Source organism: Vulpes vulpes, chromosome 6, assembly GCF_048418805.1.
Source record: "Vulpes vulpes isolate BD-2025 chromosome 6, VulVul3, whole genome shotgun sequence".
In the NCBI taxonomy this organism is placed as follows: Eukaryota; Metazoa; Chordata; class Mammalia; order Carnivora; family Canidae; genus Vulpes; species Vulpes vulpes.
This window is the reverse complement of record NC_132785.1, coordinates 102,222,020-102,241,519: the sequence shown is the minus strand read 5'-3', so window position 1 is coordinate 102,241,519 and position 19,500 is coordinate 102,222,020. Positions and strand designations below refer to the sequence as shown.

The window sequence follows — 19,500 nt, the reverse complement described above, 5'->3', positions numbered from 1 at the left end:
TTCTCAGAGTTGCAACTTTTTACCTGGTTGTACAGACCCCTTTCCATATATCAGAGTCCACATTTTTTTGGTAGCTACATCGGATTCTTTCATCTTTTTGTGTGTGTGAAATTTACCAACATATAAGTGTAGAGAATAATACAATGGATGCATTTATACTATTATCCTACTCTGTATATACAAAGTACAGAATGTAGAGCTAGTGGTGGAATTGCTGAATCATCAGGCATAAGCATCCTCACCTTTACTGAAACATTATAGATTGCTCTTAAGATCAGTAAGTCCACTTGCAGTTCCTATTGCTCCATATCCTTATAGCATTTGGTATGTCCAACTCTTCCCTTTGTGCCAATAGGATGGTATCTCATTACTGTTTGAATTTACATTTCCATGATTACTAATGACCTTGAATGTCTTTTCATATGTTTATTGAACATTTGAGTGCTAAATAGAATCTTATTTATTCTTTAAGGAACTGATATACCATAGTTCAAAATGTGGATGTGCTCATTCAGATGTTCATGCATGCATTTATTAACCATCTGTTATTTGCAACTGCACTAGATGGTGGTGAAGCAAAGATAATTAAGCTTAGTCCTTGACCTTGTGTGGCTCACATTTTGGGAAGAGGAGTAAAATGAAACACATCCCTAGATTATTGTGATATATCAAGTGACAGAAGTAAACCCAGGTTGGGAGCACAGGCAGGGCACCTAACATAGCCTGAGAAACAAAGAAGCATCCTGAAAAAGATGGTCCCAAGCAGAGTTGTGGGGAGGACATTCCAGATGGTACCATATTAAAATACCTGGACAAAGCCTTGGGAATTCCATTCTCTGAAACTTTAATCCAAGGTTCACAAATTGGGGGTAGGGAGTAGCAAACAGGGACATAGACTCCAATGCCCAGGATGCTTGTTTCCCCCATGCGGTATTGGTCTGCCAAATTTTTTTTTTCATGTTGCTTTCACTGCCAATGTTACAAAATAGGGAAATTTTTTAATTAAAAAATTCTTTCAACTTTTTAAGCACTGGGACCGCACATTCATACAGCAACAATCAGACCTAAGCAGGCACTGTCTCCTTTGTGTTCTGTTTGCCCTTTATTTATTTATTTAAATTCTAATATAATTGACATTTAGTGTTATATTAGTTTCAATGTACAACATATAGTGATTCAACAACCCTATACATTATTTGGCATTGTCTCTTTTGGACAATCTTCTCTGTCTTCCTCACTTCCTTACTATCTCCCCAGGGCTGTGGAAGTACCAGTCACTGTATGTCATGTATCTTTTTTATGCTAGATCTCAGAGGAAAGTGATATCATTAATCATCAACCTACTTTGATCATTTTTGTAACTCTCTTGCCACTGTCATCCTTTGAGTTTATGAGCCCACTTTAATCCCAGAGTGTAGTTCCCAAGAGCACTTAACCAAACTTTCCTGGGGCTTTACCAGACTCAAGACTGCTGAGAAAAATCAGGCAAAAACTGGATGTGTGACAAGGCTAGTGAGTCAAAGGAATTGAAGCCGTGTATGTTTCTTTCCAGGAATATGGGCTGTGTGAGGAGTGGGGCTGCCTCTACCCCATTCCAAGAGAGCATTTAATCAGCCTACATCAAAAGCATCTTCTCCACCTTCTAGAAAGAGGAGATCATGAAAAGGCTCTGCAAGTAAGCCTCCATCTCTTGAAATTTTTCTTTTGGGATAAGACAAAAAGGTTAGTCAAACCAGATGGCTTTGTTCATGAGAAATATCATGCAAAGCATTTGCAGTCTCAGGTCTGCCCCTTCATGTCCTTCAGGAGTCCTTCATGGCCTCAAGATGATTGTAGTCATCTTCAATAGGAGGTGCGTAAACCTGCCTTTCATGCTAGATGGTCAGCTGGGTCCAGGATTCTGCTAAACTCTAGTCAAAGTCATCATTTGTGGAGCTTCAGGGATGGTGAAAGAAAGAGTGCAGAGAAGGGATTAGTCCAAAATGAATAAACCTAAATGTTCCATCCCAAACAAAACAAGGCTGGACCGAGTTCTTTATGGGCCTCATCTCCCCTCTACCCTTCTCTTACAACAGCTCCTGCAAAGAATTCCTGATCCTACAATGTGCCTTGAAGTCACAGAGCAATCCCTTGACCAGCACCCTAGCTTGGCCGCTTCTCACTTCCTGGCCACCTACCTCACCACTCACTTTTACGGAGAACTAACTGCTGTCCGACACCGTGAAATCCAGGCACTATACATGGGATCCAAGGTCAGGAAGGAAAGGGGGTGATGGGAAGGCATGTCTGGGGGAGAGACCACCGGCCCAGCTTCTACTTCAGAACTTACCCTGTCAGTGGCTCTTCCAAGCACCTGCCATTCTTGTCCTGTGCTATATAAAACTTTTATCCTAGCAACCCACCCCTGAGTCCCTTGGGAGTTGTCATTGTCTTCCTGCCTTGCCTCCAAAGTGAATTCTACGTGGTCCTCTTAAGTTCTCTTTGTGGTTTCCCTGGTATCGGTTGATCAGTGTTCTTAATGCTGACCATGTAGTAGAATCACCTGGACTTTAAAAAAAAAAAATTGTTGACCTTTATCCCAGATCAGTTAAAACTGAATCTTTTGGGGCAGGACCTAGCTATCTTCTGAAAAGATTCTGAGGTGAGGATTTCAAACTACTACTTAATAACCTAGTTTGTGCTAAAGAAAAAAGAGTTAATTCTCTAGGTAATGAAGTTCTTACCTTTGATATGTAACCTTGGAGACACTAACAGAAGAAAAAATTGCAAGCTAGAAAAAAGTAATCTAGAGAAGGGGGGCGGGGTTAGGGAGAAATGGGGCCCTCTAACACTGTTCTTTTTTTTTTTTTAAAGATTTATTTTTTTAAATTTATTTATGATAGAGAGAGAGAGAGAGGCAGAGACACAGGAGGAAGGAGAAGCAGCAGGCTCCATGCCAGAAGCCTGACGTGGGACTCGATCCTGCGACTCCAGGATCACGCCCTGGGCCAAAGGCAGGCGCCATACCGCTGAGCCACCCAGGGATCCCCCCCTCTAACACTGTTCTGATGATTCTGATTGGCTCATATCTACCACTTCATGAGTATAGACCTCATTCCACAAATAGAACAAGTGCTAGGAGAACCATCAGTATGAGTACTGGCTCACCTGTTAAGAGTTCAGCTACATAAAGTGTTCCTAAAGAAAATGCACTTTTTTTTTTTTTTTTTGGATGCACTGTTCCTACATGGGGGAATCCTTTAAAATTGGCAGTGAGCAGAGCCAGTGAACATATTTCAAGCCTAGTGATAACAGTCTGTGGGAGTTGAGGACATCATTTACCTATAGGACACTAAAGTGCTAGGTTTAGGCAACCTACTGACATCACCTTATATTGCTCATTCTAATTAAGCCTCAGACTGACAGAATGGTGGCTGTAAGAATCAGGCAGTGTTCAGCGATACCTGGAGGTGCCACCTGTGGGCCAGATCCAGTCCTCAGCCTACTTTTGTAGATAAGGTTTTATTGGAACATAAGTTCGTGCATTCATTTACTTAAATATGGCCTGTGACTACTTTCACATCACACTGGCAGAGTTGAGTAGTTGCCACAGAGACTTTATGGCCCAAAAAGCCTAAAATATGTATTATCTAACTCCTTACAGAGAATGTTAGCCAACCTCTCTTCTAGGTAATAGGTACCTGAAGTACTTCTTGATTGCCACCTGAAAGATTGAAATAGAGAGATTGCTTCCTAAAAGACTCCTAACCAGTTTCAGTAATTGGCCATGTGCCTTTGGTCCCTGATCTCCTTCCCCTTCCCAGTAGGAACCTTGGATTTCTTCTGAATTGTGTATACTGTTTTCTTTACTCTGTGAATCTACCCTACAAACAGGTTCTGCTGACCCTCCCTGAGCCACACCGAGCCAGCTATTCCCACTTGTCCTCTAACCCCCTCCTCATGCTGGAGCAGCTCCTCATGAACATGAAAGTGGATTGGGCCACTGTAGCTGTGCAGACTCTGCATCAGCTACTGGCTGGGCAGGAAATTGGCTTCACCATGGATGACGTTGACTCACTGCTTTCCAGATATGCAGGAAAAGCCTTGGACTTCCCATACTCTCTGAGGGAGAAACGATCAGGTAACTGCCAACATCCTAATGGGGACTCCATGTGGTGGAGGAAACAGCATACCACATCCTTAGTTGTAATATGCCTTCTTTTATTATTTTGAGTTGATCAAGAGTGAAAGGAATATCCTCTAGAGAGATAACTCTTTGCTATATAGGAGAGCTCTTGGCCTTGGAGGAAGTGGCAGGCTAACCAAAATTAAAGTTTGGTAGGTTATCACTGTGCAAACATAAAGGTTTGGGAGACAAAACATGATGGGAGTGGTCTCTGTTTGGCCTTGGTGCAGTGGACTCTTATGTACTGTCATTCTGCATTGAGGGTGTGCAGTGCTCACAGGGTCACATCAGATACCGCTACTACATGAGCTAAGTCTCTTTTAGAATGAAGAAAATGGATATATGTAGGCTGATATTCCCAGACAACTTTTTATTTTTCTTACTCTCTACCCTCCAGGGCCATTATTTGAATGTCTTCTACTTCTCTCTGGGCATTTTTAAAATTTATTTTGTAAAATCTTGGCAGACTTCACTACTTCATGTGTCTAAACATAGTTTGCTTTTTGAGGAGTTGAAGAAGCATGCCTGCTGTTGTCTTGGGAGTACCTCCACCATGCTTTTTATACCAGGCAGAATCATGGGATGACAATCAGCAAAACAACAGAGATTTAAGCTGAATGCCTAGCAGAGTGATGCTTATGGTAGGATGATATTTTGTCAGCATTTTCCCTCTCTACAGATTCTGTGACTCACCTCCAGGAAGCCAATCAGGCTTCGGACCTTGAGACCTTGTCTAGATCACCATCAGCAGAATTCTCTGCTGCTGTTGCTACTCCTACTGCTCCTGCTCCTGGTAAGAACAGGTTCTGAGAGTTACCCATTGTTTAGTTCAAACTTGCCTTTATTCTGACTTTCTGATTCTTTAGCCTCTTTTTTCTTTTCCAGTACAACATTTTTATTTTTTTTCTTGGCTTATTCCAGCTTTGTATATCCCAGAAAATTTATCAATCAATTTTCATTATTTGCAGTAGTATTTCTATAAGAACTCTGCAAACACTAAACTAGCAGATACTGAACCATTGCTCATCAGGAAGATGTGTGTATGTGGTGTGTGTGTGTGTGTGTGTGTGTGTGTGTGTGAGTCACTTAGATTGAAACTGAAAACAATTCATCCTAGTAGATTTTATTTTGAAATTGAAATTGAAAATAATTCATCTTAATAAATTTTATTTTCTTTATTTTACCAAAGAGAAAAAAGAGGTTTAAAGGTGTTAACATGACTTGCCTGAGTCAAACCCACTAGTGAGTACCTGTTGAGTTTGGGATTCAGGCCTGTCCAGCTAGTCCGAGAGCTAGAGCTTCTTGCCCTACCCCACCCTGTCCCCTCCCATCTCCATTCTCTGGTCACCTCTGTATGAGAGCTGAAATACGAAAGCAGAACATCACCTTGTTCATCTTCAGATGAGAACCTGCATGTCAGGCAAATCAAATTATTTATCACTCTGCCCATATCTACAAAGGCACGGCAAATACTGATTTTGAAGTTACAAGTAAATTTTGATGAGTGGGCAAATGCACAACTACTGATGCTAATAGAGAGGATAGAGTATATTCAGTCCTCATGATCATCCTGGCCCTCTGCTGCAAGATCGTTATTTATGTTTGTCACCTACATAGCATGCAGGCTCCTTGAAAAACTCAGCTGTGTCTTGATCACCCCTTTTCACTACCCTCCTCTTCCCCACCACCCCTCCTCTTCCCCAGTCCCTGGCCCTTTGCACAATGGCCTACAGTCCTCAGAAGAAGCTCAGAAAGTGTTTGTTTTGCCAACAGTCAAGGGAGCAGGATTCCAGGAAGAGATCTATAGGTGGTATCAGGAGTCACTGTGTTTTTCAGTTCTCTTCTTCTGCGACCTGCCAACATTGCTCCGCTAGTCGACAAGAAATTTCCTTAGGTACCAATAAGCAAAGACTGTGGCATTTCACAGCCATACTTTGAAAATTAGCCATGCTTTACAATAACCAGTAGACCTGAGGGAAGGGCTCAGACTTACAGAACTACAAACAGCCTCCTGCATCTACAAATGGCAGCCTGAGGAACTTTGGTTTAATTTTTTTTAAATCTTTTTATTGTGGACATTTTCCAGTATACAAAAGTAGAATAGTGTAATAAAGTCCCACATATGTATTCCCAACTACAATAATTACCATCTCATGATGGCCATTCTTATTCCATACGAGGTTATTTTGAAGCAATAGATATCATATGATTTTGTTTATAAATGTATCACTATATATCTTTAAAAGGTAAGGAATTTATAAAACAAAACTGTAACATCTTCATCATACCTAAAAACAAATTAATGATTTTTTATTATTACTAACTATCCAGTCAGTATTCATATTTCCCCAGTTGTCTTGTTAATGTTTTCCTACTGTTTTAATTTTTTTTTTAAGATTTTTTATTTATTCATTCATGAGAGAGACAGAGAGAGACAGAGAAATAGGCAGAGGGAGAAGCAGGCTCCCTGCAGGGAGCCCAGTGCAGGACTAGACCTCAGGACCCCAGGATCAAGACCTGAGCCAAAGGCATATGCTCAACCGCTGAGCCACCCAGGTGCCCTTGTTAATTTTTTTTTTTTTAATTGGTTTTCCTAGAACCAAAATCTGAATACTGTCCACACATGGCATTTAGCTAAAATACTTCTCAAGTTTCTTTTAATCAATAGGTTCCCCTACCTCTTTTTTATTTATCTAGTTTATTTGTCCTGTAGAGATTCCCATATGCTAGATTTCGCTGATTGCCACCCTCTAGTCTTGGTCTCAGTCCTCTGTATTTCCACTACACTGATAGATCTAGAAGCTTGTTTGATTCAGGTTTAATATTTTTTGGTAAGTATATTTGATAGGTGCTTGTGTGCCTTCCATCAGGAGACACACACACAGTGTCCAGGTGTCTCTCTTTTTATAATTCAGTCAGCCATCAATGACCATTATGCTGGATATGTTATTTCAGTAGGTGTTTGACACATGGTGAAATTCTGATTTTTCTCATTCCTTCATTTATTAGCTGGACTATTGATCACCTTTTACTCTGACTTTGGCTTTGACTCCCAGGTGTCTCCACTGTACATTCCCCCAGTCCAAGGGAGAGGAGCTTCCCAGAAAGTCAGACTCCACTGGAGTTTGTCCCCCCAGCAACACCCCCTGGCAGGCATCAATGGGTGCCTGATGAGAGTGCAAGCATCTGCATGGTCTGCTGCAGGGAGCGTTTCACCATGGTAAGCAGTGTTGGTCTCCAGCTTTGCCTGCAGAGGATGTGAAAGGAAACCACCAATTCATGAGCCTAGAGTTTATAGTCTATCCTGCTATCCCCAAGAGAATATTGGTACTTTCAGAAGAACTACCAAATCTAAGACTTTGGGTTTAATTTTGACCTGATAAGGTGTATTTTCTGTATTCAGACAGGTGGTAGATACCTTCAGGTAACTTTAAATTCTAAAATCTTTGCCATTCTCATGAAATGACTAAACAGAGGCAGAGTGGTATAACAGAAGGAGTCACTATCACTAACACAAGGAGATCTTGTGTCTAGCTCCTCTTTCACCATAAGACAGGTGGCCTGGTAGTGGTTGTATGTACTGTCTCTGGAGATAGGACCTAGGTTCTAATCCTAGATCTGCCTCTTTCTAGCAGTATGACTTTTTCAGTCTCAAATGCTCACTTGTAAGTTAGGGATGATACATTTTTTTGGCCCATGGGGCTATAAGGACCAACTATGATGACCAAAGTACACTTACCACTGTACTGACTGGCATATTAGCTCAAGGCTGACAAGAACAACAATGATTTGATTTCTGTGTGTCTCATTCCCTCATCTATGAAGGAGGTATAACATGTAAGCCTCTTCCAGTGAAATGAGGCAGTACTAGTGAAAGCATCTTTTTCTGTTCATCATCATCAATGCCATGAAAACATGTGATGAGCATTGGCTGAGTAAGTCAGTTCTTCCCTACTGTTTTTGCTGTGTCTTCACACATTGCCTCCACAGACAGGTAAAACTTGTCAGGAACTATTGCAAAACTGCCCATTGGACTTTGCCCACTATCTAAGACATACCTTTAAATGCAGCTTCTTAAAGGTATGGGCTTGGTATTCTTTCTCAGTAGAAGCCCAAACACCTGGTGTTCTTAGTAAGTTGCAGGTGGCTAATACCAAAGATAAGTGGGTTGACAGGTATACTCACAGGTCCTGCAATCTCACCTTCTCTTCCTCCCTCTTCGTTCTCTTCCCAATAATACTCAGTTCAACAGGCGTCACCATTGTCGCCGTTGTGGCCGGCTAGTGTGCAGTGCTTGCTCCACGAAGAAAATGGTGGTAGAAGGCTGCAGAGAGAGCCCTACTCGTGTGTGTGACCAGTGCTATAGTTACTACAATAAAGAGTGAGTGTCCTACACTGGGGCCACTACTTCCGTGGACCTCTGCACACCCACCCTCCCCCAAGGTCAGGGGGTCTTGGTGTCTTATTGTGGAGAGCATCTCAAGTCTGGAACAATTACAGCAAGTTCTAATTTAACATTCATACTGAAATGCCATAAACTCTATAGCGAAATGTTTGACCTAGATTAGAGAAACTTCTAAGAGAGGAAACAGAGCTTAAGGCTCTTCTATGATGTTGTCTCTGAGATCAGGACACTTGGTTCCCGACTGAGGCCATTAATCTTAGGTTGCCAACAACCTCACCAGTTTTCCTGCTGCTCCTGCTTCCATCCATCTTAGCTGGCCTCAAAGGGATGTGTTCACATCCACTGACTGTTCCAGCATCATTTGCATCAGTTTTAATCCAGCTAGTCATCCTGGCTTGTTATCCACAACTACAAGAGCCCCCACACCTTCCTACACACAGTTTACCTAGAAACAAATTTCAGAAACTGTTTATACCTCTGGCAAGACAGATTAAGGCTGTTTGCTGGCTTAGTGTTGCTCAATTTTTCTCACTACCTCTAGCAGCAAAGGAGGGTGAGACCAAGGCTCATAGGCCATCTGGGAATATGAGCTAAAGCAACTCCTCAAAAGCAAATTACTTTGAATTCTTCATGTTTTGCTACGAACAAATTGATTTTATATTCTGCTCAGTAGCTCAATAGCATTATTAAATTTGTTTTAATATGAATATTTTTTGTCATTATTTACCATGATGATTACTGATCTCCTAGGAAGGAAGACATGCCATTCTTATATTGTAGTTTCTGTGACCCTGACCTACCACTTGCCTCTCTTGGGATAGGAAACAGAAGAAATATCCATATACCATATTGCTGAGATTGGAAATGAATAGTTAGTATTGATTGGGATTCTTTCATTCAACAATTACTCAGCAATAATCCTTTCCTCAAGGAGCCTCGATTTTAGTGGGAAAACAGGTAACAGACCACAAAGTCATTAGATGAGTGCAGTGGTAGAGACACCCAGCTTAGCCTGATGGTCAGAAGGTGTCTTAGAGGGGTGGCACCTAGTCTAAGCCTTAGAGTATAAGAACTTAGGAAAAGAAGCCAAAACAGTGCATGCCCAGAAGTAGAATTAACAACTGCGAAAGTAGGGGCAGGAGAATATGTGGGTCCTTTGAGGAAGTATGAGTAGGTAGCTGATAGACTGAGGTTCTAGCTAGCATACATTAAACTTAGAAAACTGACAGTTGAGTGAGGAGGACTTGGGCCCAAAGGCTTGGAGCTTGCTCTTTGGCAGCATGATCTGGGGTTGACCAGCTGGCTTCTTGTGTAGACACTAGACTTGACCTCCAACTTGTGGCATCAGGACTTAGTGTTTGGTGGTGCCAACTGAAGTTGACCAGAGCCAGTGACAGAGTGGGGAGGACTTTTATGAGTTGAGCACAGGTCATGAGTGCAGTGCTCTCAAGAGATAACTAGGCTAGGTCATAAGGTCTTTGCTGAAACTGCAAATGTGGAATACTTTTACCCTGAGAAGCTATGGAAGAATTTTAAGCAGAAGCATAACAGGACCAGATTTGCATTTTTTTAAAACTTGCTGTAGCTACAAAGTAAGGAGTAGGTTGACAGAGTCTAGGACACCAATTGGGAAGCCATTATAAAGGCTCTAGCAATAAGTGATGAGTCCTCTCTGAGGCAGGGATGGAGAGAAAGATGGGGACATTTAAAGAGGTGGACAGAAAATGGTCAGTGATTAGCTTGACAGGTGAGTGACAGGAAGAGTTTGATTGGTTCCCTGGTACATCTTACTTGGGTAACCGTGTAAATGTCAATGCACTATCCCAGCTTCAAAACAAAGAGGAGAAGGGATCAAGCATTTCTTTTTTCTTTCTCTGTTTCCAGTGTGCCAGAGGAGAATCCAGGACAACCAGAAGGTAAGGCTGAATCACATTCCTGTGTGTCTTCATTTATATGCTCAAGTCTTGGAGTCTTCCTTTGTGTTTCAGCTGCAACTGATACCTTTATTAAAAGTATCAGTTGCAACTCAGTCCAACTGGTTGGTCAAGAAGAAAAGAACATTCTTGTCATTTCTATCATGCTATTTCTCTTAAAGTTTACCATCCTATTAAGCTACCATACTGGCTCATTAGCTTCCAGCATTCAGAAAGCCAGCAACCAGAGAATTTGGTCCCTAACTTTGAGTAGGTGGTTTCTTTTTTTCCTCTTAGATTCCCTTTCACCTCCATCCTACCTCCAAATGCTCCCTCCTTCCCCCTTGGCAATCACTATTAATAGTTTGGTTCATATCCTCCCACAGAGGTTAGTTTTTAGGATACCCAGTGACTCAGCCCTCCATTTGAAAAGGCTGTACATTTCAGAGTTTCTTGTGTGAAGCAGTGGGGTTGTCTGATGCTGTAACCATCATCTGAGATCTTCCCTGGGGAAGAAAGTTTGAGGTACACAATGAGATCTCCTAAAGGAAATAAAAGGGTCCAAGAAGAGACAGAGGCCCTCAGATAGTGCATATAGCTCACGCCAGTTTTCGGGCTGGGGCTACGGTGGACTGCTGGTTAGAGAATGACACTTGAACGACACTTCTCTCCTCAGCACCAGACAGCCCCAAGAGTGAAAGTCCTCCATACTCAGGCGTGGTGAGAGTCCCCAAAGCAGCTGAGGTGGAATGGATTTTGGATTTGAATGAGGAGGAAAATGAGCTGGTGCGGAGTGAATTTTACTATGAGCAGGTAATAGCAATAAAACTTGTTGGTCATTTGAGTTTCTTTACAATGTGTAATTATGGCAAGAAATGCAGAGATAGGGCAAGCTGGGTGGCTCAGCAGTTTAGTGCCGCCTTCAGCCCAGAGTGTGATCCTGGAGACCCGGGATCAATTCCCGCATTGGGCTCCCTGCATGGAGCCTGCTTCTCCCTCTGCCGTGTCTCTGCCTCTCTCTCTCTCTCTCTGTCTCTCTCTCTCTCTCTGTGTGTGTGTGTGTGTGTGTGTGTGTGTCTCACGAATAAATCAATAAAATCTTTTAAAAAAAAAAGAAATGCAGAGATAGGTGAATACAGCCTGGCCTTCACATGGGAGCTAAGACAAGTAAACCAAATGAGACAGAAGATGAAGAGCATCTTGGAAATATATGAGAGCAGGTTGGAAAGGGCTTCAGGGGGGCACCTAGATGGCTCAGTCAGTTAAGCATCTGACTCTTGGTTTTGGCTCAGGTCATGACCTCAGAGTAGTGAGATAGAGCTCTCTGTTGGAGCCTGCTGAAGATTCTCTCCCTTTCTCCTTGCCCCTCCCTCTACCCCCTCTCTAAAGAAAGAGAAATAAAAAATAAAAACAAAATTTAAAAAAGGAAAGGCTTCATGGAAAAACTAGCATTTAAGATGATCCTTAGAAGAATGTAGGTGTGTGACAAGCAGAAATCTGGGGAAGGCAAGGAGAATGAGGATAGGGGAAGGACAAAGAGTACAAAACTAGAACATCTGAGTAAAGGCACAATGTCACTATTCAGGGCATGATTAGGGGACTGGAAATGGCTTAATGTGAAGGAACATAGAGTGTTCATAGAGAGGCAGTAAAAGGTAGGATTGAAATGGGTGATTTATGGTTAGAGCCTTGAATCCTGCAGTAGGAAAAGTGTACTTGAAAGGTTTGGAAGTGTGCTTTGGAATATGAACTCAGCAGCAGTATGTCCAGGCTTAAAGCAGAGACTTCTCCAGCAAGGCAACTGTCATAGTCCAATGATCTAGCAGGACCATTAGAATATCTGAAATGTGTTTAGTTCCACTCCTGCTTTGCTGTGGAAGTTTGGCTCCCTCCTGCAGTGTATTTCAAGCCTGGTGGAATAGAAGAATAATTCTTGCCACCCAAATGCATTAGAAGCATGCTTTGGTCCCCAAGCTCACTGCTTCCCTCCTCTTCCACTCTGGCCAGTCACCCAGTGCCTCCTTGTGCATTGCCATCCTGAACCTGCACCGGGACAGCATTGCCTGTGGCCACCAGCTGATTGAGCACTGCTGCAGGCTGTCCCAGGGCCTCACCAACCCAGAGGTGGATGCAGGGCTGCTCACAGACATCATGAAGCAGCTGCTCTTCAGCGCCAAGATGATGTTCGTCAAGGCCGGCCGGAGCCAGGACCTTGCTCTTTGTGACAGGTAAATGGGAATGAGTCTCTGTTCTTTTACATGGTTAGCAGTTCTGTCTGGTTGCTTTTTCTGGCCCCCTTATGACTTCTCAACCTCACCATCCTCTCTCAGAAGATGCACTGAGTATGTTTTGCACCTCAGTTTGACGATGGTGAAATGCTGCTACCAGATCACAAGTGGTCATCCTCACCCTACCTTGACAGCCTGTGTCCTTCTCTTTCCCTGGGCATATCCTCAAAGCAGTGTAGCCTCTAGCTCTACCCAGTCAGAAAGAAAGTAAAGACTTTGGTTAATTTATAATTAAAATCTTTTTAGGGGCCTTTCGGCCGGAGCCGCCATCTTTCCGTAATTAGCCAAAATTACCAACACGAAGGGAAAGAGGAGGGGTACCCGCTATATGTTCTCTAGGCCTTTTAGAAAACATGGAGTTGTTCCTTTGGCCACATACATGTGAATCTATAAGAAAGGTGATATTGTGGACATCAAGGGAATGGGCACTGTTCAAAAAGGAATGCCCCACAAATGTTACCATGGCAAAACTGGAAGAGTCTACAATGTTACTCAGCATGCTGTTGGCATTGTTGTAAACAAACAAGTTAAGGGCAAGATTCTTGCCAAGAGAATTAATGTCCACATTGAGCATATTAAACACCCAAAGAACAGAGATAGCTTCCTGGAGCATGTGAAGGAAAATAGTCAGAAAAAGAAGGAAGCCAAAGAGAAAGGTACTCGGTCCAACTGAAGCGCCAGCCTGCCCCACCCAGAGAAGCACACTTTTTGAGAACCAATGGAAAGGAGCCTGAACTGCTGGAACCCATTCCCTATGAATTCATGGCATGATAAATGTAAAGAAAATAAAAGACCTCAGGATTGTAAAAGTGTTTCTCTTAAAAAAATATATGTATATATTTTTAGGGGAACACGTTTCAGCTCTATGGAACTTTCTAGCTTTTAAGGAAAATGTGTCCTCCCTAAGTGTCCAATGCTTAACCTTGGCCGGGACTCTATCCCAGTCTTCACCAAATCCAGACTGTGGCCTCAGAAGTTCTGGGTAACAGATCTATAAAGTGTACTAGGGGCTGGTCTATCCCTGTGTCACAGGTAGGAATCTGAGTCATAAAGTATAAGTATCTATGGAAAAGGTATGATTAGGCCCCAGATTCCTGTACAACCTGCTCTGCCTCCATTCATTAACTTGACAATTGAAACTCCCCGTTCCCAGCTTATCCACCCAGATGTGTGACTCATGTGATGTGTTCTCAGCACTCAGTCCTAGCCAGATTTGGGAGCAGCGAGCATAATTTTCTTTGAAGTATAAGTGCCTCAGGCACTTGTTTGAAGTATTTGCCTGCAAACTCCCAAGACAGCAGAGCAAGCACAATGAACCTCATCTGCACTACTTCCTAGCTCTATAACCTTGGACAAGTCTGTTGACTGGCATGGGCCACAGTTTCCTCCTCTGTAAATTGGGGATGTTAGTAATACTTATCTCATAGGACACTTAGTAAGATAAACTGAGTGTATCCCTGTAAAGGGCTAAGAGTATTTCTACACCAAAAATGCTAGTTTTACTCTTTTTAGTAACAAAACCGGAAGATTGAGGAGGGAGGTGACACAGAAAGTAGAAGGAAGTATAAAGCAATTAATCTCCCTCTTTTAAGTGAAGAGACAACAGATTATACATCATTTTTCAAGTTAGTGAATGAAGAAGTGAGTGTACGTTAAGTTTTCTAAATAACCATGAAAAGAACCAAGAATCTATCAGTTTACCAGAAATGGAGGAGAAGAGGGACAAGGAACAAAACACACTCCATATAGAAAAAGTAGAATTTAGAGCAAAAATAAAAAGATACCTAAATATATCTCAAATATCAGTAATGTAGATGAAATAAAATCTTATTAAAGAAAAAAGTATTCAGTTTGGGGACAAAACAAATTTAACAAGTCCTTTACTTTCTTCAAAGCCTAATATAAATAGAGGAAATATCCACTTCAGGCTGCGGACAATAGAAATGAAGAAAGTGCTTACTCCGGTAGGATTCTCCTCCCCAGATTCTTTGGACTTCTCTTGACAGTGTACAGCAGTGGTTTCAAATTACACATTCTTTTTTCCCCATTCTAGATTCAGACACACCCATTCTAGAAGATGACTTCCTTTGTGCAGGTTTGCTAATGGGAGTGAATTCATCTCTCATGTGTTTAGAACTCCTGATTTGCAGAGTATTTTTTTAATCCATACTTCCTTCCCATAGACATTTAAATAAATAAATGTTTAAAAAGAAAGCTCATATAACCTATTAAAAATGTAAAATACATTGTGATACCGAATTTGATTTTATACAATATACTCTCTCCTACCCTGTTCCCATTAGGTTGAGAATGACTGATATACTGAATCCCTTTCCAGGGAAATTGGTGGATAAGTCAGGATCCACAGGTTGTTGTTTTTTTTGTTTTTTTTGTTTTTTGCTAGAATTATATACAACTGTATATAACATACACTGCATAATTTATTTACTGTGTAGTATATATTGTAATTGTATTACGTACAATTATATTCAAGAACTTTGAGTGTGGGACTGTTTCAAGCAGCACTAGACAAAATGACCCAGTTCTCTAGGCTCTCTATTGCTGTGAGGTTTTTGCAGTCACCAGGTGTCAAGACTAAGATCAAAGGTGGCAATGCTAGTGGACTGTAGCAAGGGCCCATCCTTAGTGCAGGGAGATGATGTCAAGTCCAGGAGACTAGAATCTAAGTGATTGCCCAGCAGCACCTGCAGGGAATGGTAATGATGTGACCTCTAGACTGACTAGAAGTGCAGGTCATGGATATAGTCTCTGTGCTTTCTCCCAAGCATACAGGTTTCTAAAGAACCAAAAAGCAAGTGGGTAATTTGTGAGTATCCCTACTTTGAGTATTAATAACTAATATTTAATGAGTACTTACAAAAATCTAGACTCAATCCTAAGCCCTTTTACTCAAACTATTTCATTTTATCCTTAAAATTCTCTGTATATTCATTTTACAGATGAGTAAATCAAGGCAGAGAAGAGTTAACTAACTTGCCCAAGGTCATAAAGCTACTAAGTGACAGAGTTGAGACTCAGTCTAACTCCAGAGCCTTCTCTGTGTTTATGTACCTCTCAATTCTCATTTTCACATTCCACATTGGAATTGAAATAGAAAACTTTTAAGCAACAACTATTTTTACTAAGACTCTGTGGAGCCTCATTGCCTTGCCCGTTTCCTCCCTGTAGCTACATCAGCAAGGTGGATGTGCTGAATATCTTAGTTGCTGCTTCCTATCGCCACGTGCCACCTCTGGATCAGATCCTGCAGCCGGCTGCAGTAACCAGGCTAAGGAACCAGCTTTTGGAAGCTGAGTACTACCAACTGGGTGTTGAGGTGAGACAAAGACAAAGCTTACTTCTATGCAACTGTAATGAGTTGCCTTTTTCTAACCTTGCACACAGGTATTGTCATCTCTCAGTTGTCCATGGCCATTGGGGAGTATCTAGGGCATGACAAGTTCACCAGTTGGCAATAATGGCAGGTGGGGTGATGGGAAAGGAAGACAACTGGCAACAATGGGAAAGAATAGGTCTTTGGGACTTTTGGCCTGGATTTAGGTACGTCTCACTAAAAGGAGCAATTTTTCTTCCAGATCTCCACAAAGACTGGCCTCGATCCCACTGGAGCATGGCATGCTTGGGGCATGGCCTGCCTCAAAGCTGGAAACCTCACTGCTGCACGAGAGAAGTTCAGTCGCTGTCTGAAGCCTCCTTTTGACCTCAATCAGCTAAGTCATGGCTCAAGACTGGTACAGGATGTGGTTGAGTACTTGGAGTCCACAGTGAGGCCACTCTTATCCTTGGTAAGAACACAGCAGGGGGAGGGTCAGTTCAGGGAGGAAGGCCCAGGAGCAGTAATGACCTGGAGAAAAGGATCAGCTTCCACTCAGCTTATAGTTTTAGTCCTCACTCAGAGCTGTCCTGGCTCAGAGCTGCCAGACTTAGATTTTGTTCTTTCCATTATACATAATTAGATAAGTAACTGTGTATGATTAGGTAAGTAATACAGAGTCAATCAAAAAAGAAAAAGCAAACTACAGAGAAATATTTTTTTAATGATAAAAATGACTTAAGTAATGTTTAGACTTTGGTGAATTTTCTGTCTTATGCTTTTGAATGAAATTGGTGTTACACAATATTATAATATTGAGAATGTTGTGTCCTGCCTGTTTTTCTGTCTTTAAAACAGTATTGTAAGCCTACTTCCACATTCCTAAATATTCTTTGAAAATGGTATTCTCAGAGGCTGCTGAGAATTTACTGGGTTTTATTTTTCTTTGCACTCTTTTTTCTTGTCAGCAAGATGATGATTATTTTGCTACCTTGAAAGAACTGGAAGCTACCCTGCGGACCCAGAGCCTCTCTCTGGAGGTGATTCCTGAAGGGAAGATCATGAACAACACCTACTACCAAGAATGCCTCTTCTACCTGCATAACTATAGCACCAATCTAGCCATCATCAGCTTCTACATGAGGCATAGCTGCCTGCGGGAAGCCTTGCTCCACCTCCTCAACAAGGTGGGACACACCTCCTTCTCAAAGAGCGGTGCCCACTTTGCCCACCTAGGTCGGCCCACTCAGCTTTAACTGGAGGCAGTAACCCCCTGAAACTTAACCCAGTGTTGAGCTATGAGATCTCTGGCAGAGTCAGGTCAAAATGGAAAATTCTGTCACCTAAATTATGATTTGATATGCATGCAACAAGTCTTAACCTGAGTCCAGATTGCCCTACTAATTGGCGATGACAAACTTCATCCCTTTTGTCAAAACATACAGCAGAATGAAATAATAGTTGAGAGCATGGTCTCTGGAAGAGGTGGTTGGTATGAGTGGTGTGACCTTGAACAAATTGCTGTACTGCTCTGTTTCCACACACCTCTCACCTGCCCTGGGACCATGTCCCACTGCTGATACAGCTGCTAGTCCACTCAGAGTTGTCACAAGGGCCAGGTAATACATGATCCTATATTTGGGCCCCAAAATCTAAGAGAAGGAGAGTATCTCTCCTTTTTTCCTTCTGATATCCTCTGTTCTCTTCCCACTGGAGGCAAAGGCACCACTAAAGTGCATTAATTCTTTGGAGCCATTATTAAGCAAAATCAGGACTCTCTTTCACCGTGACCCTTTGGCATTCACTTTTATCGGAACGGTCCACAAACACTTTCTGAGAAACTTGCTAATCTATACCAAAGTTCAGGAAATTTAATTAAATTTAACTTAATTTAAATTAAAGGAGTTCAATACTTTTAATTTCAGTAGGCCACCCTGACTCAAAATGGCAGCCAATGAAAGTTTACAAAGGTACATATCTTCTAGGATTGCTTCAAGTGAAGTCAGCTGTTCAGTCATGATAACCGTATCCCTATAGGGTAGCTACTAACAAGGTTTCAAAAATAAAGTAAGAGTTATATTATTTAGAGTTTAACTGCTAATTTTTTTCCTTTTCCTCTGTTTCCAAATAAGTTTGGGGGTAAAACAGTTTCCCCCAAGCACAATTTGAGAGTGGAAATCAACCAGTTCTGTTTCTTCTGTTGACCAGAGAGTTAAGCAGCTTACTTACTTATCTTGGTATAAGCTGACAACAGCATTACCCTGCTTTCCATTTGTCAGAGCGAGGAAAGAAGCCTTATTTTTATCTTCTATAATCATAGTTACCCTTGAACTGAAGTATCTTAATTCTCAAGCAGGTAGGGAACAATAGAAAACATATTGTGAAAACGACAATTGAATGGCTAGAGCCTGGAAGGTGTTCTGTTGCTAGCCTCATTCCCTGCCTTTTTTCACCCCTTTACCTGCCAGGCTGCCCCAGACTAAGCTTTCTAAAACATAATACATGCTTTATGTTATTCATAGTTCATGTTATTCCCCTCTCTGAAAGACCCTCAGAAGATCCCATGGCCACAAGAGGAAGTCCAGATTCCTTAGCATGCATATAGGACCCACCAAGATCAGGCCCCCTTATTTCTCCAGTTTATTTTCACCACAAGCCCTATATATGCCCTACATTCCAGACATCATACTATTTAAATTTTCTTGATCGTACCTTGTACTTTGTTACCTCCATGAATCTGCATGTGCTGTTCCCCCTAATCTAGAATACCCTGTCCCTCTGTTTTCTTTGAAAACTCCTGTTTATCCTTTCAGACCCTCTCTGTTGAGCATTCATAGAATGCACAAGCTACATTAGTCAGCTCTTCTATATACCACCGCTGTACCTAGAATACAGCTCTGTTATTGCATTTATCCCACTGCCTTGCAGCTGTTCGTTTACAACTGTGTCATCCTTTCTGGACCAAGAAAGCTTATATATTATTTCTGTATGTCTTCAGATGCCTGACCTAGTGCCAGGTATAAATGAAGGAGCAAGTAGGTAAATAGATGAAATGGAAGTTCTTAATGTATAGCTCTTCTGAGAAACTCCACCTTTCCTATGGAACTGATTCCCCTGCCTTTTAAAGTTTATTCTAAAACTTTTCAATTAGGTCTAGGTTTCTGAGTTAGAAACAGCCAGAATTGGGAAAGGAATCCTCACCCACAAAGGATATTGTCAAAGCTGAGAACTACTCCAGTTCTAAACAGCTTGTACCCAGTGCTACAAGGCCAACATGGTTATACTAACATGAGTTTATGGCCATTCTTTACCCTCCATTAGTTATTCATAGCCTATAGTCTAAATGCCCAGATTATTATTTTTTTTCTGTGACTGTGGAATGCAGGTTTATGACA

At 41.8% G+C, this 19,500-nt stretch overlaps 1 protein-coding gene and 1 pseudogene across 1 annotated transcript in view; both read left to right on the top strand.

The window, feature by feature from the left end:
• The window catches only part of ZFYVE26 (zinc finger FYVE-type containing 26), a 63,791-nt gene that overhangs the window by 32,383 nt on the left and 11,908 nt on the right, over positions 1-19,500 (top strand). Inside the window, exons 24-35 of the mRNA XM_026008455.2 lie at positions 1,553-1,675; positions 2,076-2,252; positions 3,874-4,120; positions 4,845-4,958; positions 7,222-7,385; positions 8,410-8,546; positions 10,455-10,486; positions 11,160-11,296; positions 12,491-12,711; positions 15,961-16,108; positions 16,368-16,577; positions 17,074-17,292. Coding sequence (XP_025864240.2) covers positions 1,553-1,675; positions 2,076-2,252; positions 3,874-4,120; positions 4,845-4,958; positions 7,222-7,385; positions 8,410-8,546; positions 10,455-10,486; positions 11,160-11,296; positions 12,491-12,711; positions 15,961-16,108; positions 16,368-16,577; positions 17,074-17,292 — 1,929 coding nt within the window. The remainder of the gene's footprint in view (positions 1-1,552; positions 1,676-2,075; positions 2,253-3,873; positions 4,121-4,844; positions 4,959-7,221; positions 7,386-8,409; positions 8,547-10,454; positions 10,487-11,159; positions 11,297-12,490; positions 12,712-15,960; positions 16,109-16,367; positions 16,578-17,073; positions 17,293-19,500) is intronic.
• On the top strand, positions 12,851-13,576 carry LOC140599442 (large ribosomal subunit protein eL21-like; annotated as a pseudogene).